Source organism: Muntiacus reevesi, chromosome 4 (genome assembly GCF_963930625.1).
Source record: "Muntiacus reevesi chromosome 4, mMunRee1.1, whole genome shotgun sequence".
NCBI classification, from domain to species: Eukaryota; Metazoa; Chordata; class Mammalia; order Artiodactyla; family Cervidae; genus Muntiacus; species Muntiacus reevesi.
The window spans coordinates 157,505,465-157,530,436 of record NC_089252.1 but is presented as its reverse complement, the minus strand read 5'-3'; the positions used below and the strand labels follow the sequence as shown (position 1 = coordinate 157,530,436).

Below are 24,972 nucleotides of genomic sequence, written 5' to 3'. Positions count from 1 at the left end.
AACTCCAATACTTTGGCCACCTCATGTAAAGAGTTGACTCATTGGAAAATACCCTGATGCTGGGAGGGATTGGGGGCAGGAGGAGAAGGGGACGACAAAGGATGAAATGGCTGGATGGCATCATCGACTTGATGGACATGAGTTTGAGTAAACTCCGGGAGTTGGTGATGGGCAGGGAGGCCTGGTGTGCTGCGATTCATGGGGTCGCAAAGAGTGGGACACGACTGAGAGACTGAACTGAACTGAGAACAAAAAAAAATCTTAAAATTTGTATGGATACATGAAAGATTTTGGATAGCAAAAGCAATCTTGAAAAGCGGCATTGAAGGAATCAGGTTCCATGACTTCACTCTATATATTATAAAGCTACAGTCATGAAAACACTATGGCACAAAATGGTACAAAAACAGAATATGTAGATTAATGGAACAGGATACAAAGCCCAGAAATAAACTCAGTCACGTATGGTGAATTATTCTATGAGAAAGAAGGCAAAGCTATACAATGGAGGAAATTCTCTTCAACCAGTGATATTGGAAAAATTATATGTGAAAGTGAAGTCGCTCAGTCGTGTCCGACTCTTCACGACCCAATGGACTGTAGCCTACCAGGCTCCTCTGTTCATGGGATTTTCTAGGCAAGGGTACTGGAGTGGCTTGCCATTTCCTTCTCCAGGGGATCTTCCCGACCCAGGAATCGAAGCCAGGTCTCCCGCATTGCGGGCAGGCACTTTACCCTCTAAACCACCAGGGAAAACTATATAGCTACACGTAAAAAAGAAGAAACTAGAACACACCACAATATCATACACAAAAATACACTCAAAATGGATTAAGGATCTAAATGTATAAAATCAGATATTATGAAACTGTTAAGAGGAAAACATACATAGAACACTCTTTGATATAAATCATAGCAATACCTTTTTGGATCCATCCCCTACAATAATGAGACTAGAAACAAAAATAAGCAAATAATTAAACTCGGAAGTTTTTCCACAGCTAAGGAAAGCATAGAGAAAATGAAAAGACAGGCCTTAGTATGGGAGAAAATATTTGCAAATGAAGCAAATGACAAAGGATCAGTCTCCAAAATTTACAAATACAGTTCATGCAGGTCAATATAAAACAAAACCAAAAAGAACAACAACAACAACAAAAAATGGGCAGAAGAATTAAATAGACATTTATCCAAAGAAGACATCAATAGCTAAGAGGCATATAAGAAGATGTTCGATATCACTAATTGTTAGAGAAATGAAAATCTACAATGAGATATTACCTCACACTGGTCAGAATGGCCATCATCAAAAAAATCTACAAACAATAAATGGCCGAGTGGGTATGAAGAAAAGGGAACCATCTTACACTGTTGCTGGGGATATAAATAGGTACAGCTACAATGGAGAACAATATACAGGTTCCTCAAAAAATAGAAATAAAACTACCATGTGATTTAGCAATTCCACTGCTGGGTATAGATCCAGTAAAAAAAACATGGTTTTAAAGGTACATGCACACCAATGTTCATTGAAGTGCTGTTTACAATAGCCAAGACATGGAAACAATGTAAATGTTCATAGACAGATGAATGGATAAAGAAGATGTGGTACATAAATACAATAAAATATTACTCAGCCATTAAAAAGAATGAAATAATGCCATCTGCAGCAATAGGTATGAACCTTGAGATTATCATACTAAGCAAACTAGGTCAGACAGAAAGACAAATATCATATGATATCTCTTATATGTGGAATCTGAAAAAAAAGATACAAATAAACTTATTTACTATACTTTTTTTTTTCAGCCAAATCATGTTACAGGTGGAATCCTAATCCCCCAATCAGAGATCTAATCTATACTTGCTGCATTGGAAGGCAAATTCTTAATCACTGTACTGTCACAGATGGCCCTACAAATGAACCTATTTAAAAAACAGAAACACAGACTCAGAAAAAGAAGATATGGTTACCAGAAGAGAAGGGTGTCAGGGAGAGAAAGAAAGATTGGGAGTTTGGGACTAATGAGTATATACTGCTATATTTAAAATAGGTAATAGGCAGCACTGTTTATAACAGCCAGGACATGGAAGCAACCCAGATGCCCATCAGCAGATGAATGGATAAGGAAGCTGTGGTACATATACACCATGGAATATTACTCAGCCGTTAAAAAGAATTCATTTGAATCAGTTCTAATGAGATGGATGAAACTGGAGCCCATTATACAGAGTGAAGTAAGCCAGAAAGATAAAGAACATTACAGTATACTAACACATATATACGGAATTTAGATAGATGGTAGCGATAACCCTATATGCAAAACAGAAAAAGAGACACAGAAGTACAGAACAGACTTTTGAACTCTGGGGGAGAACGTGAGGGTGGGATGTTTTGAAAGAACAGCATGTATATTATCTATGGTGAAACAGACCACCAGCCCAGGTGGGATGCATGAGTCAAGTGCTCGGGCCTGGTGCACTGGGAGGACCCTGAGGAGTCGGGTGGGGAGGGAGGTGGGAGGGGGGATCGGGATGAGGAATACGTGTAACTCTATGGCTGATTCATGTCAATGTATGACAAAACCCACTGAAATGTTGTAAAGTGATTGGCCTCCAACTAATAAAATAATATTAAAAAAAAAATAAATAAATAGTACTCTTCTTGCAAAAAAAAAACAAAACAAAAAAAAATAAAATAGGTAATAGGGAACTCTGTGGGATATTCTGTAATAAAATGGGAAAAGAATTTGAAAAAGAATAGATACATGTATATGTATGATGAAATCACTTTACTATACAACTGAAACTAACACAACATTGTTAATCAACACTACACCAATACAAAATAATTTTTTTAATGAGAAAAAATTAAAGATAAGGACAGAATCTTAGAAACAGCAAAAGGAAAGCTACTAGTTGCATACAAGGGAATTCTGTAAAAATATCAATTAACTCTTCAGCAGAAACTTGGCAGACCAGAAGGGAGTGGAATGTTATATATAAAGTGATAAAAGGAAGAAAATTACAATCGAATATATTCTGTCTGGCAAGGCTCAATTCAGATTTCAAGGAGAGAATTTTACAGGCAATTGAAGCTAAAAAAATTTATCACATCAAAAATGATTTTCAAAAAAAAAAATTGTTAAATGGAAAATAAAGACCACAACTAGAAATATGAAAATTGTGAAAGGAAAATTTCATTGGTAATAGCATATTACACTAAAGGTAGTTAGATCAAGCACTAATAAAATCATTAGGAAGATTAAAAGACAAAAGTAGTGAAATCAACTATACCCAAAACAAGCACCTTCAGATACGAAACAAAATGATATAAAGTATGATGTCAAGATCTTAAACAAGGCAGGGGGAGGAGTAAAATGAATGTATGTGGTTGTTAGAATGCATTTAAACTTAAAAATATCATTTAAAAATAATCATTTTCATATGAATATATACATAGTCATGTACCAAAAAATTATCATTACAAACACACACAAAAGAAACAGGAATCCAAATATAACACAACATAGCCATCAAATCACAAGATAGCAAAATAAAAGAAACAAAAAAGAACAGCAAAACGAAATAGAGAACAATGAACAAAATGACAGTAAGAATATACCTACAAGTGATTTTACTTTTTCTTTCTTTCATTTTTTCTTTCCTTTCTCTCTCTCTCTTTCTCATCCTTCCCTCACTTCCTCTTTCTCTCGCTTGCTTGCTTTCTTTGTTTAAATAGGTATTTGAATGTTTTATAACACTTTGTTAGTTCCTGCTGTACAATGAAGTGAATTAGCTATATGTATACACGTATCTCAGGCCCTTAGTCCTTCCTCCTCCCTTGCCCCATCCCACCCATCTAGGTCAACACAGAACCCCGAGCTGAGCTTCCTGTGCTTTGTCGCAGGTTCCAACTAGCTACCGATTTTATTAATACAAATGGTACTGTATATATGAAAGTCCTAATCTCCCAATTTGTTCTACCTTCCCATTCACTTCTGTATCCACATTTTCATTCTCCACATCTGTATCTCTATTCCTGCCCTAGAAATATGTTCATCTGTATCATTTTTCTAGATTCCACATACATGTGTTAATATACAATATTTGTTCCTCTCTCTCTAGGACTTACCTAACTCTACCTGATAAACTTTAGGTTTATTCCACATCTCTACAAAGGGCCCTATTTCATTCCTTTTAGTGGCTGACTAATATTTCACTGTATACATGTACCACATCTTTAGGGCTTCTTAGGTGGCTCAGTGGTAAAGAATCTGTCTGACAATGCAGGGGATACAGATGTGGCTTGATTCCCTGGCCAGGAAAATCTCCTGGTGGAGGAAATGGCAACTCCAGTATTCTTGCCTGATAATCCCATGGACAGATGAGCCTGGTGGGTTACATTCTATAAGTTTTGTAAAGAATTGGACACGACTGAGTGAGCACACACAAACATTTTATTCCAGTCATCTGTCATTGTACATTTGGGTTGTTTCCATGTCCTGGGTCATGTAAATTGTGCTTCAATGAACACTGGGGTGCATGTGACCTTTTGAATTATATTTTTCTCAGGTGTATGTCCAGTAGAGGGATTTCCAGGTCATATGGTAGCTTTTAGCTTTTTAAGGGAACTCCATATTGTTCTCCACAGTGGCTATATCAATTTATAATCCCTCCAACAGTACAAGAAGTACTCTTTATTCCACATTCTCTCCAGCATTTACTGTTTGTAGATTTTATGATTATGGTCTTTCTCACCAGTGTAAGGGGATACTTCATTATAGACTTTATTTGCATTTCTCTAATAATTAGTGAGCCCGAGTATGTTTTCATGTGCCTCTTTGGCATCTGTATGTCTTCTTTGGAGAGATATTTAGTTCTTCTTTCCAGTTTTAGATTGGATTGCTTGGTTTTTTGATATTGAATTCCATGAGCTATTTGTGTATTTTGAAGTTTAATCTTTTGTCCGTTGCTTCATTTGCAAATATTTTCTCCTATCCTGGGGGCTGTCTTTTCATCTTGTTTAGAGTTTCGTTTCCTGTACAAACCTTTTAAGTTTAATTATGTTACATTTGTTTATTTGTATTTTTAATTTCATTACGCTAAAAGGTAGGTCTAAAGATATCTTGACGTGGTTTAGGTCAACAAGTGTTTTTCTTATGTTTTCCTCTAAGAGTTTTATAGTGTCTGGTCTTACATTTAGCTAATTAATCCATTTTGAATTTATGCTTGTGTATGGTCTTAGGTAAAGTTCTAATATCATTCTTTCACATGTGACTGTCCAGCTTTTCCAACACCACTTGCTGAAGAGACTGACTTTTCTCCATTGTATATTCTTGCCCCCTTTGTCAAAGATAAGGTGTCCATACGTGCATTCATTTATCTCTGGGCTTTCTATCCTTGTACCATTAACCTATATTTCTGTTTTTGTGCCAATACTATACTGTCTTGATTATTGTTGCTTTGCAGTATAGGTTGAAGTCAAGGAGCATGATTTCTTCAGTTCTGTTTTTCTTTCTCAAGATTGCTTTGGCTATTTGGGGTCTTTTGTGTTTCCAAACAAATCAATTTTTTTTTTTTTTTTTTTTTTTTTTTGCTGTTCTAGCTCTGGGAAGAATGCCACTGGTAATTTGATAGGGATTGCACTGAATCTGCTTTGAGCAGTATATTCATTTTCACAATATTTATTCTTCAGATTGAAGACTGTGGTATATTTATTCATCTGTTTTCATCATTATGTGATACCTTTTTACCCACTTTCTGGAGAGTTTGTTTTGTAAATGGAAGTTGAAGTATGGCAAAAGTTTTTCTGCACCTATTGAGAAAGGGATATGGCTTTTATTCAATTTTTTAATGTGGTGTGCCACACTTATTGCTTGGCAGATATTGAGAAATCCATGGGATATATTCTATTAATCATGCTTTATGGTCATTTTCATGTATTGCTCGATTTGGCTGCTAATATTTCGTTGAGGATGTGTATACCTATTTTAATCCCTGATATAGGCCCTCAATTTTCTCTTTTTCGGTGCTATCTTTTCTGAATTTGGTATCAGGGTGAAACTGACCTTATAGAAGAGTTGAGAAGCATTTCATTAACTGAAATTTTGTGAAAAGTTTGAGAAGGATAGGTGTTAACTTTTCTCAAAATTTTTGCTAGAATTCAGCTGTGAAGTAATCTGGTCCTGGACTTAGTTTGTTGGGAGTGTTTTGATTACTGATCCAATTTCATACTGGTTGGGATCAATGGTCTGTTTATATTTTCCACTTTTTTTCCTGGTTCGATATTAGGAGAAAGCAGATTCTAAGAAGTTGTCTATTGCTTCTAGGTTGTCCATTTTATTGGCATATAGTTGTTCATATTAAATGCAATATATGGTGAACTCACAGCTAACATCATATTCCACAATGAAAAGGTGAAATCATTCCCTCTTTGATCAGAAACAAAAGGATTCCCACTGTCACCACATTTATTCAACATAGTTTTGTAAGTCCTGGCCACAGCAATCAGACAAGAACATGAATAACATGAATCCTAATTGCAAATGATAAAGTACATGTTTCACTGTTTGCAGATAATATACTATGCATAAAAAATTATAAATATACCATCAGAAAACTATTAGAGTGCAGCAACGAATTTGGTAACATTGCAGGATATAAAGTTAATATAAAGAAATTTGTTGCTTTTCTATACAATAACAATAAACTATCAAAAAGAGAAATTAAAGAAACTACCTCATTTCCAATGGCATGAGAAAGAATAAACTACAAAGGAATAAATCTACTTAAGGAGGCAAAAGACTCCTACTTGGAAATCTATAAGACACTGAAGAAACTAACTTAAGATGACACCAGCAGATGGAAAGATTTACTGCATTCAGGGTTTGGAAGAATTAATACTGTTTAAATGACAATAATGCCAAAGGTGATCTAAAGATTTAAAGTGAATCCAAAGGTATTTTTCACAAAATATAGAACAAGTAATTTTAAAATTTGTATGGAGACACAAAAGGCTGCAAATCTTGTGAAATCTTGTGAAAGAAGAGTAGAATTGGAGGAATAGCATTCAACTTTTTTTTCTCCCCCCAATTATTTTTATTAGTTGGAGGCTAATTACTTTACAATATTGTAGTGGTTTTTGCCATACATTGACATGAATCAGCCATGGATTTACATGTGTTCCCCATCCTGAACCCCGCTCCCACTTCCCTCCCCATCCCATCCCTCTGGGTCATCCCAGTGCATCAGCCCCAAGCACTTGTCTCATGCATCCAACCTGGACTGGCGATCTGTTTCACCCTTGATGATATACATGTTTTGATGCTGTTCTCTCAGATCATCCCACTCTCGCCTTCTCCCATGGAGTTCAAAAATCTGTTCTATACATCTGTGTCTCTTTCTCTATCTTGCATATAGGTTTATCATTACCATCTTTCTAAATTCCATATATATGCATTAGTATACTGTATTGGTCTTTATCTTTCTGGCTTACTTCACTCTGTATAATGGACTCCAGTTTCATCCATCTCATTAGAACTGGTTCAAATGTATTCTTTTTAATGGCCGAGTAATATTCCGTTGTGTATATGTACCACAGCCTTCTTATCCATTCGTCTGCTGATGGGCATCTAGGTTGCTTCCATGTCCTGGCTATTATAAATAATGCTGCAATGCACATTGGGGTACACGTATCTCTTTCAGATCTGGTTTTCTCAGTGTGTATGCCCAGGAGTGGGATTGCTGGGTCATATGCCAGTACTATTTCCAGTTTATTAAGGAATCTCCACACTGTTCTCCATAGTGGCTGTACTAGTTTGCATTCTCACCGACAGGACATAAATGAAAGACTAAAAATCCTTAAATCTTCTAGAAGAAAACATGGACAGAACACCCGTTAACAAAAATCATAGCAATATTTTCTGGATTTGTCTCTGAAAGGAAAGGAAATAAAAGCAAAAATAAACAAATGGGACTTAGACTTAAAAAACTTTGCAAAGAAAACCATTGACAAAATGAAAAGACAAAATATTAGAGAAAATATTTTCTAACATAAGGGCTTAGCATCCAAAATATATAAAGAGCTCATATAAATCAACATCAAAAAGACTCAACCAATTAAAAAATGAACCAAAGAACTATACAGACATTTTTTTCTGAAGAATATAGACAGATTGCCAACAGGTACATGAAAAGATGCTCAATATCATTATTCATTAGAGAAATACAAATTAAAACCAGAGTTTTCACATCTGTCAAAATGGGTATCATGAAAAAGAGCACAAATAACAAATGTTGGTGGCTCGATGTTGAGAAAAAGGAATCCTCTTATACTGTTGGTGAGAATGTAGGGTGGTGCACACCATGTGAAAAATAGTATGGTGTTCTCAATAAAGGAAAAATAGAACTATTATATGATTCAGCAATTCCACTCATGCATATATAATGAAAAACAAAATCACTAATGTGAAAAGATGCATGAGATCCAATGTTCATAGCAGTATTACTTACAATTGCCAAGATATGGAAGCAAGCTGAGTGTCTTTCAGTAGATGAATGGATAAAAAATGTAACATCTATCTGTAATGCAATACTGCACAGCCACAAAAAACAATGAAATGTTGCCATTTGTGACAACATAGATGGACTCAGAGTGCATTATGCTAAGTGAAATAAATCAAACAAAGAAAGACAAATAATGTATGATATCACTTATGTGTGGAATCTTAAAAAATAAGTAGGGAATTCAACAAAAAGGAAACAGACTCACAGATCCAGAGATCAAACTAGTGGTTATCAGTGGGGGAGGTCAGCACAGAGGCAGTGAATTATGAGGTAGAAACAATGACATATAAAATCAATAAGCTAAAAGGATATAGTCTACAACACAGTAAGTATAGTCAGTATTTTATCACTGTAAATAGAGTATAACCTTTAAAAATCATGACTCCGTTGTACATCTGTAACTTATATAATATTGTACAACAACTGTACCTCAAACAAGATGCAAATTGATAACTAACTTCAATTAAAAAGATATAGAGTGGTTCAATGAATTAAATTACAAGACTCATATATTATGTGGCCTGCAAGAGACTCATTTCAGATTTAAAGAGACAGTCTGAAAGTTGATAGGATGGAAAATGGTATTTTATGTGAAGAAAAACAAAACACACAAAAAAGGCTAGGGTATCAACACATATATCAAACAAAAGATATATAAAAAATAAAATAAAGCAAAATTATAAAATGAGAAAAAGAAGCACATTACATAATTTTAGGGGATGATCCAACAAGAAGATATAACACTTGTAAATACATATTCTCCCAGTTGACAAGTTCCTAATAGATAAAGCAAGTATTTACAAAAATTAGCCTCCAATTAAAATAAATAAATAAGTTAAAAAATCATCACATTGTGCACCTTAAACATACACAATGTTGTATGTCAATTATATCTAAATAAAGCTTGGAAAAAAATAATGGGAGTAGTTGAGAGTAACACAATAGTAAAGGAATTTACATTCCACTTATATCGACAGACAGATGCAGAAAAACTATGAGAATACCCTGAACTTTAGAGCAGATGGACTAATAGATACAAATTGAACATTACATCTAAATGCAGTAGAATATATGCTCTTTTCAAGAGCTCATGGAATGTTCTTCAGCATAGATCACATGCTAGACCACAAAACAAATCTCAATAAATTTAAGACAATAATAATAATTTCAAGTATCTTTTCTAGTCACAAAAGAATGAGGTTAGAAATCAACCATGAAAGAAAGAAAGGAAGGAAGGCAGAAAGAAGGGAGGAAGCTAGGAAGAGGGAGAAAGGGAGCAAGAGAGAGGAGGAAGGAAGGGAGGGAAGGAGGGAGGAAGGCAGGAAGGAAAGAAGATGGAAAAATGCAAACATGTGGCACCTAAAAAATGTGCCAGAAACGTGATGAACCATTATGGCAGTGGTATCAATTGGAGGCTTCCCTGTCCTTCCCCATCTCTTGGAGCTTGTTCAAACTCAAGTCCACTGAGTTGGTGATGCCATCCAACCATCTCATCTTCTGTTGTCCCCTTCTCCTCCTGCCTTCAATCTTTCACAGCATCAGGATCTTTTCCAATGAGCTGTCTCTTTGCATCAGGAGGTCAAAGTATTGGAGTTTTAGCTTCACATCAGTCCTTCCAATGAATATTCAGGGTTGATTTCCTTTAGGTGTTACTGGTTCAGTTGCCTTGCTGTCCAATGAACTCGCATGACTCTTTTCCAGAACCACAGTTTGAAAACATCAATTTTTCAATGCTCAGTTCAGTTCAGTTGCTCAGTCGTGTCCAACTTTGCAACTCCATGGACTGCAGCATGCCAGGTCTCCCTGTCCATCACCAACGCTCAGAGCTTGCTCAAACTCATGTCCATTGAGTCAGTGATGCCATTTAACCATCTCATCCTCTGTTGTCCCCTTCTCCTCCATCCTTGAATCTTTCCCAGCATCAGGGACTTTTCAAATGAATCAGCTCTTCAATTCAGGTGGCCAAAGCATTGGAGTTTCAGCTTCAGCATTAGTGCTTCCAATGACTATTCAGGACTGATTTCCTTTAGGACTGACTGTTTGGATCTCCTTGCAGTCCAGGGGATTCTCAAGAGTCTTCAACACCACAGTTCAAAAGCATAAATTCTTCAGCACTCAGCTTTATTTATAGTCCAACTCTCACATTCATACATAACTACTGGAAAAACCATAGCCTTGACTAGATGGACCTTTGTTGGCAAAGTAATGTCTCTGCTTTTTAATATGCTGTCTAGATTGGCCATAGCTTTTCTTCCAAGAATCAAGTGTTTTTTAATTTCATGGCTGCAAATCCATCTGCAGTGGAGCCTGAGAAAATAAAGTTTCTCACTGTTTCCATTGTTTTGCAATCTATTTGCCATGAAGTGATGGGATTGGATGCCATGATCTTTGTTCTTTGAATGCTGAGTTTTAAGCCAGCTTTTTCACTCTCCTCTTTTACTTTCATCAAGAGGCTCTTTAGTTCTTTGCTTTCTGCCATAAGGGTGGTGTCATCTGCATATCTGAGGTTATTGATATTTCTCCTGGCAATCTTGATTTCAGCTTGTGATTCATCCAGCCTGGCATTTCTCATGACGTACTCTGCATATAAGTTAAATAAGCAGGGTGACAATATACAGTCTTGATGTACTCCTTTCCCGATTTGGAACCAGTCTTTATTAGAATCATATTTCCCCAAATCTATCTTGCATATACCTTTTAGTGAAATGTTTATATAATTTTCTTTAAAATCTTACTGAAAATAAAAAAAAAATCTTTCCCTTGAAATACATATCTGAGAGAATATAAAATCAAAGTGAGTGAAAGAATATGAAAATAAGTAAAATTAAAATATAATTGTATAAAGAATGGAGTGTTTTGTTAAATCAATCACACGGTAAGCTTTTTGGCACACAATAATAATTTATTCTAAAATTAATAGAATTAATTGGATCATAAATAAATAAAAACAATTAGCATTTCTATAAGTTTCAAATAAATGATAAGTAATGGAATAATAAAAGATACTGATCCCATCATTAAATATGTGTTTAGGGCACTAAAGATTAATTGCAGGCAAATAGAGGGCTATTACTAGAAAAAGACTAATCAGAAAATGTGAGGAGATTAAAATAAATCAGAAAAATATAAAGGTATATATAAAAGGCTCCTTGTAAATAAGTCATAATGACTCAGGGAACTTATTGGGTTATAATGACCCAGAAAACTTAAAATTCTTGAGTGAAACACTGAACCAGGAATCACTGTTGTTTCATACCATGATGACCTATAATTATGAATACAAAACATCAAATACATTTGACAAATATTACTTTCCAAAGTGACATACAAGAGAATGATAGCATTTGGATAGCATTTTACAGATTTATTTATTCATAAATATTATCACTTTTTAAAATGACTACATTTGATAAAATGCTCAGTAATGAAAATGAAATTTTTGCTCTCTGTTTAAAGGACACTACAAGCCAGGATTTTATGACTGGACGTTCACAAATTCAGCTATTTCATCAAATCATTTTCTGGGAGACAGCAAATTACTCAGTGGGCCTTTTACAATCAGTCCTACATTTTAACCACATGGTTTTAAGGCAGAGCTGTTCCATTAACGCACCCTGAATTTTAAGTTAAGCTACTAATTCAGCTGAAGCAACTGGAAGAATTTGAATTATTTTAAGGGTTCTACCATTGATTGCTCTGCAACCTAGACAAGTCAGTTTCTCAGCATTTCAGCTTTTCAATTGTTAAAATGAGGCTTAAATATTCTTCCCTCACATGACTTGAAGATATGGTAGGAATTATGGGAATGATTTTAGAAAAGTGGTATAACTTGTTGAAATTAAGTACATAAGTACATGCAAAATAATCTTTCATACCAAGGTGATGCAATGTCTCTGCATTCACAGGTCATTGTTAATGTGTTTACACTTTAAAAAACAGTATATATGACTATAATTCTTTTATTTTAAGGAGCTCAGGATGCCCATTTTAATGTCAGATGGCTGCTTGCTCAACAGCATTATCACATTTTTGCATGCCTCATAGATGCACAAGATATTTGCTACAGAATTAATTTCAAGTATATGTATTTGGACAAATACAGCATCAGATTTCTAAATTAAAGATCACACAAATTTCTGAAGTTCCTAATCAGTCAATATTATTGTTGCTGTTAATCAGTCACTAAGTTGTACCTGACTCTTTGCAATCCCGTGGACTGCAGCATGTCAGGCTTCCCTGTCCTTTACCATCTCTCAGAGATTGCTCAAATTCATACCCACTGAGTCAGTGATGCTATCCAACCATTCATATTTTGTCATTCCCTTACCTCCTGCCCTCAGTCTTTTCCAGAGGGTCAGCTCTTCACATCAGGTAGCTCAAGTATTCAGCTTCAGCCTCAGTCCTTCCAATAAATAATTCAGGGTTGATTTCCTTCAGGATTGACGGGTTTGATCTCCTTGATGTCAAAGGGATTTTCAGGAGTCTTTTCCAGCATCACAATTGAAAAGCATCACTTCTTCAGTGATCAGCCTACTTTATGGTCCAGCTCTCACAGCTGTACATGACTATTGGAAAAAGCAAAGCTTTGATGATAGGATCTTTGTTGGCAAAGTGAGGTCTCTGATTTTTAATACACAGTCTAAATGTGTCATAGTTCTTCTTCCAAGGAGCAAGTGTATTTTAATTTCATGGCTGCCATCACTATCCACAGTGATTTTGGAGCACAAGATAATGAAATCTGTCACTTTCCCCCCATTTATTTGCCAAGAAGTGATGGATCTGGATGCTGTTAACTTAGTTTTTGAATGTGAGTTTTAAGCCAGGATTTTCACTCTGATCTTTCACCTTCACAAGAGGCTCTTTAGTTCCTCTTCACTTAGTCATTAGAGTGGTATCATCTGTATATCTGAGGTTGTTGATATTTCTACCAAGCAATCATGATTTCAGCTTGTGCTTGATCCAGATCGACACTTCTCATGATGTGCTCCGCATCAAGTTAAATAAACATGGTGACAGTATACAGCCTTGTCTTACTCCTTTACCAATTTTGAACCAGTCCGTTGTTCCATGCTTGGTTTTAGCTGTCTTGACCTGCATACAGGTTTTTTAGGAAGCTGATCTGGTATTTCCATCTCTTTAAAAATTTTCCACACTTTATTTTGATCCACGAAGTCAAAGGCTATAGCACCAAGGAAGCAGATGCTGATGCTTTTCTGGGAATCCCTTTCTTTTTCTATGATCCCATGGATGTTGGCAATTTGATCTCTGTTTCTGCTGTCCTTAGTAAATTCAGTTTGTACATCTGGAAGTTTTCAATTAACATACTGTTGAAGTCCAGCTTGAAAATTTTTGAGCATTACCTTCCTAGGATCGAAATAAGCACAACTGTACTGTATAATTTGAACATTCTTTGGTATTGCATTTCTTTTCAAATGGAATGAAAACTAACTCTTTCCAGCTCAGTGGCCACTGTTGAGTTTTTCAAATTTGCTGGCATATTGAGTGGAACACATTAACAGCATCATCTTTTAGGATTTGAAATAGCTTTGCTGGAGTTCCATCATTTCCACTAGCTTTGTTCATAGTAATGCTTCATAATGCCCATTACTTAAAACTCAACATTCACAAAACTAAGATCATGGCATCCGGTCCCATCACTTCATTGCAAATAGATGGTTAAGCAATGGAAACACTGAGAGACTTTATTTTTGGGGGGCTCCAAAATCACAGCAGATGGTGACTGCAGCCATGAAATTAAAAGATGCTTGCTCCTTGGAAGAAAAGCTATGACCAACATAGACAGCATATTAAAAAGCAGAGCATTACTTTGCCAACAAAGGTCTGTAGTCAAGGCTATGGTTTTTCCAGTAGTCATGTATGGATATGAGAGTTGGATTATAAAGAAAGTTGAGTGCTGAAGGCTTGATGCTTTTGAACTGTGGTGTTGGCAAAGACTCTTGAGTGTGCCTTGGACTGCAAGGAGATCCAACCTGTCAAACCTAAAGGAAATCAGTTCTGAATATTCATTGGAAGGAATGATGCTGAAGCAGAAACTCCAATACCTTGGCCACCTGATGCAAAGAACTTACTCATTAGAAAATTCCCTGATGCTGGGAAAGATTGAAGGCAGGAGGAGAAGGGGACAACAGAGGATGAGATGGTTGGATGGCATCACCAATGTGATGGACATGAGCTTGAGAAGGCTCTGGGAGTTGGTGATGGACAGGGAAGCCTGCCATGTTGCAGTCCACATCGTCACAAAGAGTTGGACATGACGGAGTGACTGAACTGAACTGAATGCCCACTATAGTTCACATTCCAGTATATCTGGCTCTAAGTGAGTGATCATACCAGAGTGGTTATCCAGACCACTAAGCCCCTCCCCCCCTTTTTTCTAGTTCTGTGTATTCTTGCCACCTTTTAATCTCTTCTGCTTCTGGTGAGTCTTTGCTGTTTCTGTCCTTTATTGTGGTTATCTTTGCATGAGATGGTCCCTTGGTATCACCAATTTTCTTGAAGAGATCTCTAGTCTTGTCCTTTCTGTTGTTTTTCTCTATTTCTTTGCATCATTCTTATAAGAAGGCTTTATTATCTCTCCTTTCTATTCTTCATAACTCTGCGTTCAGTTGGGAATATCTTTCCCTTTCTCTTTGCCTTTTACTTCTTTTCTCAGCTATTAGTAAGGCCTCCTCTGATAACCCCTTTGCCTTCTTGCATTTCTTTTTCTTTGGGATGCTTTTGGCCGCAGCCTCCTGTAGAATATTACAAACATCGATCCATAGATCTTCAAGAATCCTTTCCATCAGATCTAATACCTTGAATCTATTCATCACCTCTACTGTATAATCATAAGGGATTTTATTTAGGTCACATCCGAATGGCCTAGTGGTTTTACCTACTTTATTCAAGAAAGCCTGAAGTTTGCAATAAGGAGCTCATGATCTGAGCAACAGTTAGCTCCAGGTCTTGATTTTACTCACTGTATTTTCCTTTCTCTATCTTCAGCTACATAGGATACAATCAATCTGATTTCAGTACTGCTCATCTCATGATGTCCATGTGTAGAGTCATCTCTTGTGTTTTTGGAAGAGCATGTTTGCTATGTCTAGTGTGTTCTCTTGGCAAAACTTGCTAGCTTTGTTCTGCTTCATTTTGTACTCCAAAACCAACCTTGCCTGTTACTCCAGGTTCTCTTGACTTCCTACTTCTGCATTCCAATCCCCTATGATGAAAAGGACATCTTTTTTTTGTTTGTTGTTTTTTTTTTTAGTTCTAGAAGGTCTTGTAGGTCTTCATAGAACTGTCTGACTTCAGCTTCTTGGGTGTTAGTGATTGGGGCACGGACTTGGATTACTCTGATGTTGAATGGTTTGCATTGGAAATGAACCTAGATCATTCTGTAGTTTTTGAGACTGCACCCAAGTACCACATTTTGGATTCTTTTGTTGACTCTGAGGGATACTCCATTTCTTCTAAATGATTCTTACAGTAGTTGATAAAATGGTCAAATTAATTAAATTTTCCCATCCCCTTCCATTTTAGTTCACTGATTCCTAAGATGTTGAAGTTCACTCTTCCCATCTCCTGCTTGACCACGTCCAACTTTCCTTGATTCATGGACCTAACCTTCCAGGTTCCTACACAATATTAGAGTCTATAGGCTTTATGGTAGGTCTAAAAGCAATCTTCAAAGAGACTTATGCCAGCATGCACCTCCCAGGACTGCAGCTGTCAGTCCCCTTGTCCCTGATGCAGGACATTGCTGATACATGCCCCTGCAGGAGACCTCTAAACACTCACAGGAAGGAGAAGACGAGCCCATGTCCTTCTACTCTGTCATCTCCAGAAGAAGCAAGAACTACAATCCCATAGCCTCCAGAATGAAAACCACAATCACAGGAAAGTAACCAAAATGATCTCATGGATCACCGCCTTGTGCAAATCAATGAAACTAGGAGCCATGCCCTGCAGGGTCACTCAAGATGGATGGGTCATAGTGTAGAGTTTTGACAAAATGTGGTCCACTGGTGAAGGGAACTGGAAATCACTCCAGTATTCTTTCCTCAAGAACCCCATGAACACTATGAAAAGGTAAAAGTTATGACAGTGGAAGATGGGCTCCCCTGGTTGGTAGGTGTCCAATATGCTACTGGGGAAGAGCAGGATAGTACCTCCAGAAAGAATGAAGAGGCTGGGCCAAGGAGGAAATGATGTTCAGGTGTGGTCTTGTCTCATGGTGAAAGTAAAGTCTGATGCTATATAGAACAATCAGCGAATATTATTAACACTTCAATTATATAATGTACCTTAGCAAATATAACAATATAAGCATGGAACACTATCACACATTTTTCACTTCAATTTTTGACTGAAATACTCTCTGGATTGAAGCATCAAATTACTCTATTCACTTCCTATGGTTAAACTTATTGATAAAATAATACATACGTCTGACCAGTTTTTCTCCACTTTATAAGGGGAAAACGCTCAACTTGTATCAAATGCAGAAAAATTAAACTGATTTAAGAATAAGACAATTGATGCAAAGTTAGTTATATCACTGTATATGGACTTTATAAAACCAGAAACCTCAAATAAATATAGCAAGGAGAACAACAGGGGCAGCTCTCCCACCCTGCAACAATAGAAGAGCCCCAACAGTATAAGAGCTTCCGAGGTGAGGTGGCTCAGTGGTAAAGAATCTGCCTGCCAATGCAGGAGTTGTAGGAGATACGTGTTGGATCTCTTGGTCAGGAATGTCCCCTGGAGGAGGAACTAGCAACCCACTCCAGTCTTCTTGCCAGGAGAATCTCATGGAGAGAGGAACCTGGCGGACGACAGCCCATGGGGTTGCAGAGTTGGACATGAATGAAGCAACTGAGCATGCACATACATGCAAAGCAGCAGAAACTTCCTCTTCCTTCTTGGCAAGGACTCAGACAATCAAAAGCCACAGACTCTTTGTTATGGCCCTCCCAATTCCCTTTCTCTATGAATCAGCACCTTCACTTGCCTGCAGGGACTTGTTGATGACTTGTCCTGGTCACAGCCTCTGAATTGAGAATCTCTACTAATCATAGATAAAGCCTTCTTTGGTCAAGGACTATTTGGCAGCTATTTGTTTCAGGTCAATAATTTTATTACACTCTACAGAGTGCTATCCAATATGACAACTGACAACCAGATGTTGCTATAGGGCACTTGAATTGTAGTCAGTGTCAATTGAGATGTACCATAAACATGAAATACATATCAGATTTCAAAGACTTAGTATAAAATTTAAAATTTTCTCTGTAATGATTAATGATTGCATAACTAAAAACATTTTGCATATATAAAATTAAATATATTATTACATCAATTTCACTGGTTGAGCTTTACTTATTAATGCTGCCACTAGAAAATTAATGTGTACATCAGTTTCACTGGTTTAGTTTTACTTCTGTGCAAGGGAGTTATTTCCTGCCATATCAATAAACAAGGATGTCACAGCCATCAGGGATTTCCACCCTCCAAATGTGAATTTCTAAGCCCAAGAAGAACAATACCTGCTATCTGGCAGCCATCAGCCAACTCCCATGGTGAGCACTGGGCCCAGATTGCTGAGATGCATATGAAAGGAATGATTTCAGTAAGCCTAGACTCTTGCGTCTTCCCAAACATTGAAAAGTGCTAAGTTCCTTGAGATGTCTGGTTTTCCTTAATTAACAATAATCTCTTGATGTTCAAACTATCTGCCCCTTGTCATAAGCATAAACTTACTCCTCTTCCTCCATATCCTTGAAGTAGTTATCTCAGGGTTACTTGCGATGATGTTTCTCAGGCTTGAAGTCCTAAAAATTCCCACCAAGTAAAACATAACTCCCAACTTCTAAACTGTAACATTTTTTTTTACACTGACACTTGTTAATGCTGCCACTAGAAAATTTGAAATACATATGTGACTAACATGTATTTCCAGTGATCAAAACTAAGTCAAACTGTCAAAAAGGAAAAAAAAAAAAAGATGGAATCCACCAAGCAAATACTCTTCCTTAAAAAGAGGAATCAAAAGCACTCAGATATATACTTAGATATACAATTTAAATAATGATACACATATAGTATTTATGACAAATATTAAAAATGACAGGAATACCTAGCAAGATGGGGGAGGAGCATGGAGATGTGGAATGCATCTCTCTCCACTGATGCATCAGGAATACATCTACAGATCCAACATGGAACACTGGCTGAAGACAAGTAGGAGTCACTGACCAGAAAGAATTATATGGACCCACACATAACTGGGTAAAATGAAAGAAAGAAGGGAGAAGGAGGAGGAGAGCAAGAGGGAATGGACCTGCAGCTAGGGGTGGAGGAGCTAAAAGCACGGGAGAAATTCCCACATTCCAAGAAATCAGTTGCAACATAAGGGAAGCATTTGAGGCTGTCTGCGGTGAAGCAGGTGATCTGTAATAGCCTGAATGGAGTGAGAACCGCACGGATAATCTGTGTCTCAGCCCTAGGTACCCCAGAACAGGGCGAGTGTCCTACCAGTGAGCAGGGTGGCTGGGAGCTGGACTATGGGGATCAGAGAGCAACCCAGGGGCATGGACTGCAGTTGACTGCAAGGAGATGGCCTGAGGGAAAGTGGGGTGGAATCCACAGCAAGAAATGCCTTTGGAGGAAAACTGGGTGACCACGGAGGCAGAGTACTACCGCTGAGTCACGTGAAGGGGTGGAGCCACCAGCGTAGACTCTCTCCCTGCGAATATCAGCACCAGCAGCCAGCCGGGCGATAAAGAGGGACTCCAGTGAAGGCTGCTGTCTGAACACCTGATGCACCAAGCAATAAGGGACGATCAGCCAGGGAGGCCCTTTGAACGCCAGCAGTTAGAGGCTAGAGAAGACTCCTAATAAAACCCTATCTGTGCCTGTGGCCACCAGCTTTCCTACAGAACTGGTACTGCAAGGGACTCTATGATCCAACAAGCCACATCGCCTCCATGCCCCATCCTCACTGGGGCAGTCCAAAGTACTCAAGGCAGCCTCAGGAGCAGACTCCTGTGAATGGCACACAAGCGTAGGTAGAGATAAAATCGCACTTGAGCTCCAGGCGTAGAGAGACTAAGGAAGAGGATGGAAAACTTTTGCAACAGCTACACAAGCTTCAGAATAAATCCACACGCTCAACTTGGCAGACTCTGTGTCTATGAAATATATAAAAGGACAGTGAGTGTTCCCACAGAAGAAAATGCTCTAGCTCTGGAAGCTGTGGGCATGGAGGCAAGCATGCATGGCAGTAAGGCCAAATCACAGTGTGAGCTGTCCCCACAGCTGGTCCAGAGAGCAGCCCTGCCCACCACTGGAGAACCTCCCAGGGAGGCAGAGGTGGGCCATGGTTCACAGAAGGGGCAAGAATGCTGACCGCTGAGAATCTATGTTTATGTTTTCTACCTTTCGTTTTAGTATTTTGTTTCTCTTCATATTTCATTGTTGTGGTTGTTATTATTTCTATTTAGGCACATGAGATTTTTTTTTTCATACTTTTAGTTTCTTTCATATATTTCTACTTTCACTTTTCCTTTCTGCTGTTTTGTGTTTTTTGTTTGTTTGTTTGTTTTCTTTTTGGTTCTGCTTTCTTCTTGTTTTTCTTGAATACATATGGATTTTTATTTACATACTTCTATTTAACTTTGCTTTTATATAGATATTTTAACATTTTTGTTTGGTTGGTTTTTTGCCTTATTCTATAGTTGGCACTCTGGTTTTATTTTCTGTTTTGTGTTTTAGATAGTTTTGTTTTTAATTAGTTGGTTTTATTTTCAGTTTCATTGTTTCTAGGGTCACACTCCTGTGCTGTTTTCTTTGCTATATTTGGGTTCTTTTTGAGTATATGTATGTATGTGTGTGCATATGTGTTTGTGTGTGTAAGTTCTGTTGTTTTGTTCCTGTTTGTTGACATTGCTTTTACCATTTGTCTTGCTTTCATTTCCTGGTTTTTTTTTTTTTTCTGGGGCGGGGTTGCTGTTTAAACCTCTTTATCTGTATACAGAAAGTTATAAAACACCGATGACAGAAATCAAACAGAACATAAACAGATGGAGAGACAGTCCATGTTCCTTAGTTGGAAAAATCAATATTGTGAAAATGACTATACAACCAAATGAAATCTCCAGATTCATTGTGATCCCTATCAAATTACTATTGGCATTTTCCACAGAACTAGAACAAAAAGAATCTCACAATTCATATGGAAACACAGAAGACCCTGAATAGCCAAAGCAATCCAGACTATAATACAAAGCTACACTCATCAAGATAGCATGGCACTGTCACAAAACAAGAAACAGTGGCTAATGGGACAAGATAGAATACCCAGAGAAAATCCCATGCAACTATGGGTACTTTTTTTAACAAAGGAGCAAGAATATAAAATGGGGCAAAGATAGTCTCTTCAATAAGTGCTGCTGGGTGAACAGCTATGTGTAAAAGAGTAAATTAGAACACTTCCTAATGCTATACACAAAGATAAACTCAAAACGGATTAATGGCCTAAATGCAAGACCAGAAACTATACAACTCTTAAGGGAAAGCATAGGGCAAACATTCTGTGACATAAATCACAGCAAGATCCTCTATGATCCACCTCCTAAAGTAATGGAAATAAAAACAAAAATAAACAAATAGAAACTAATTAAATTTAAAAGCTTTTGCACAGCAAAGCAAAGGAAACAAGATGAAAAGACAATTCTCATAGTCTGAGAAAATAATAGGAAATGAAAAATTGACAAAGGATTAATCTCCAAACATATAAGCAGCTCATACAATTCAAAACAAACAGCCTAATCAAAATTGGGAAAAAGACCTAAACAGATATTTCTCTGAATACACACAGATGGTTAATAAACACATGAAAAGATGCTTAACATTGCTCATTATTAGAGAAATGCAAATCCAAACTACAATGAGATATTCCCCCACACTGGTCAGAATGGCCATCATCAAAAAATTCGCAAACACTAAATGCTAGAGAGGATGTGGAGAAAACGGAACCCTCTTGCACTGTTGGTGGGAATGCAAATTGATACAGGCACTATGAAAGACAGTATGGATGTATGGAGTATTCCTTTAAAAACTAGGAATAAAACCACCATGTGACCCAGCAAACCACTCCTAGGTAGCCAAAATTGAGGAAGAGGAATTCCTTTTCCTGAGGAAACCAAAATTGAAAAAGACACATGCAATCCAATGTTCATTGTATCCCATATAATTTTATGGAATGTGGAAGCTATGACTTTATGAAATGTACTATTTCTTAAGTAACAGGAATCGAAAGTCAAACTTACTCCTTGAGCCATGGTTTGCAGAATTAGTGTATTAGTAAGCATGAAAATAACATCAAACTCATACATCTCCATCAGAACTCTTGTATGGCCAGGTGCACTGTAAATAAGAAGTATTATTTTGAAAGGAACCTTCTTTTTTTTTTTCTTTTTCTGAGCAATAGGTCACAACAATGGGCTTAAGTGTGCTGTGTCACTTCAGTCAAGTCTGACTCTGTGTGACCCTACGAACTGTAGCCTGCCAGGCTCCTCTGTTCACAGGATTCTCCAGGCAAGAATACTGGGGGTTGCCATGGACCTCTCCAGGGATCTTCCCAACCCAGGAATCGAACCTGGATCTCTTATGTCTCCTGCATTGTCAGGCAGGTTCCTTACCACTAGCACCACCTGGGAAGCCTGTGGGCTTAAATACTCTGCATTTGAAAAGGAACGCATTTGAGTCAGTTCTAATGAGGTGGATGAACCTCGAGCCTATCATACAGAGTGAAAAAGTCAGAAAGACAGAACAAATATTGGATATTGATGAATATATGTGGAATCTAGAAAGACAGTACTGATGAACCTGTATGCAGAGCAGTAATGGAGGCCCAAAGATAGAGAACGGATTTATGGACACAGGGCTGGGGTGTGGAAGGAGAGGATGGGATGTAAGGAGAGAGTAACATGGAAACATATATATTACTATATGTAAAGTAGATAGCCAACGGGAATTTGCTATATGACTCAGGGAATTGAAACCAGGGCTTTGTAACAGAGAGGTGGGATGGAGAGAGAGGCGGGAGGAAGATTCAACGGAGAGGGGTTTAGCTATGGCTGATTCATATTGACATTTGGCAGAAACCAATACAATATTGTAAAGCAATTATCCTTCAATTAAAAATAAATAAATTAAAAAAACACTTCAATATCAGTCTTACTTAAAACATTAGAAATAGTGAGAAAATATCTAAAGGAAAAAAAGTAGTGTGTTCCTCTCTTTTACTTATTAACATGTTGCGCTATGCAGAGGGAACCCATAATTTCAGAACTCTGCTTACCTATTTTTATTGGCAATTAGCAGACATAATTCTAGAGTTTTGTTTTATTGTTTGTTTGTGAGGTATGCGCTCCTTTTTTGTGGAAGGGGAGCTCAGATGTGTTCCCATGGATGATGTGGGGCAGAAAGGTTATAGAAATCTTCAGAGAGATTATGAGATGCAGAAGTTTGAGAATCACAACTCTACGGCTATAAAACTAGATGTCTATAAATTGTACAAAATGAGAAATCAAGTCCAAGTTGAAAATCTCTACTGTATTACTAGCAATTTTAGTAGTTTCTAAAATTACTATATTTTTTATTACTATTAAAAATAGAGGAAGACCTCTATTTTATTTTGCAAATTGAATACACTCATTCTTAAAATCTTTAGTGAACATTTTAGTAACAGAAGAACAAGACAAAAATACGCAATTCAATATTTAAACTGTGAAAATGTGGTCATTTCAGTATATTTGCTTCTTAAAGCATATTAACTTATAAAAGCAAAAACAAAAAACAATGTCTTACCTTCCATCTCGATTCCAGTCATACACCTCTACTTTAACGGTTCTGTCCATGGTGAAAACATACACACAGGGTAAAGTTACTTAGTAAGATCAAATTAACATAGGATTGAAAGTTTAAAAATAAGTTATAGATTTTCTTAGATAAAATATTGTATACTTTCAAGTTTTACAAAATAAAGTTGATTTTCTAATTTTAATACTAGTCTTCAATTTTTACTTTAAAATAGGTTTTTAAAATCACATAGATTTTTAAATTCTTTAAACAGAGTAGGAAATTATACAGGAAAACCATTTATACTTCGACATAGCTCTTCAATGAGGAGCATAGAGCTACTTTTTCACTCTTCAAAACCATTGTCTTCGTATTTTGACATTGAGTTGGTATTTCTCAAATTCAGCATAGATCAGAATCACATGGAAAGCTTGTAAAAATGTGAACTACTCGACCTCATGCCCAAGTGTTTCTGGTTCAGTAGTTCCAGGGTGGGCCCAAGAACTTGAATTTTTACAAGTTTCATTAGGTGATGCTGATGCTGCTAACTATATTATGCAATATAGTTAGAACTGTATTATACAAATCACGGTCTTAGAAAGAATGAGCCCAATTAAATAAAGTTGTGACATTATTAAATGAATAAGGTGACAGGCAAGTAGCATAACACATTTTAAGAACATCTAATGTCATATTGGTAATGGATAGTTTTTCCTATGGTTTTAGTTAGTAGACTAAATTCTCATTTCTCTAGTACACAAGTAGTAAGATAAAATATGTTTTGGGGTGAGAAGGGGTTTTTATATAGTAATCTTACAATCCATCTTCATAAGAAAAAGGAAAAACTTTGATATTAATAAATCTTCAGATATATTTTGGGAAGATCTTCAGGGCCACATCACCTACTTATTTGTAAAACACCAGAATTTCCCTGTTCTAGATCCATAGAACTTTTATAATTCAGTGACCATGAGAACAATGATGTCAAATAGGATTCTCAGAAGTAAACAGGGTTGATAAGATACAAAATCATAATTTTACATCTTCTGTATATTTACTTATTCCTTTCTAGAAAAACAATACCAAATGAAAACCTTGAAGCTATAAAAATTATGGGATACTTTTGAATATGTTAAAATAAGCAAATATTCAATATATTTTTAGCACTTTGCACATTTTTGTTTTTGAAAATTCAGTTAAATCAAATTTTAATTAGTCAAATTATTCCTCTTGCCCATATCATTGTGGGTAAAAAATGCTACTTAAAAAATTCTTAATAAGTCAACTATGCTTTTGTAAATAAACATTTATGTTGGCAAAGAAGCCATCTTAATTTAAAAAATTAACCTTAGATTATTGGATACGAAATCTACAGTGAGTATTTAAAACTCTCAGACAAGTTGACACTTCTTTTACCTGTCATAATCGCCATTACATAAAGCTCTTACTGAGATCTTGAATGCTTGCCATACAGGATTTAGAGTGTTTTTGACAACTTCTGTTTTATGACAGATTGTAAAACTGTAAAAAAAAAAAAAA

At 36.7% G+C, this 24,972-nt stretch overlaps 1 protein-coding gene across 2 annotated transcripts in view; it reads right to left on the bottom strand.

The window, feature by feature from the left end:
- The window catches only part of CPNE8 (copine 8), a 255,959-nt gene that overhangs the window by 89,991 nt on the left and 140,996 nt on the right, over positions 1 to 24,972 (bottom strand). For both annotated transcript variants that reach the window (XM_065934624.1, XM_065934622.1), the window contains exons 9-10: positions 24,850 to 24,954; positions 23,443 to 23,484 (exon numbers count right to left, since the gene is read on the bottom strand). In XM_065934624.1, coding sequence (XP_065790696.1) covers positions 23,443 to 23,484; positions 24,850 to 24,954 — 147 coding nt within the window. The remainder of the gene's footprint in view (positions 1 to 23,442; positions 23,485 to 24,849; positions 24,955 to 24,972) is intronic.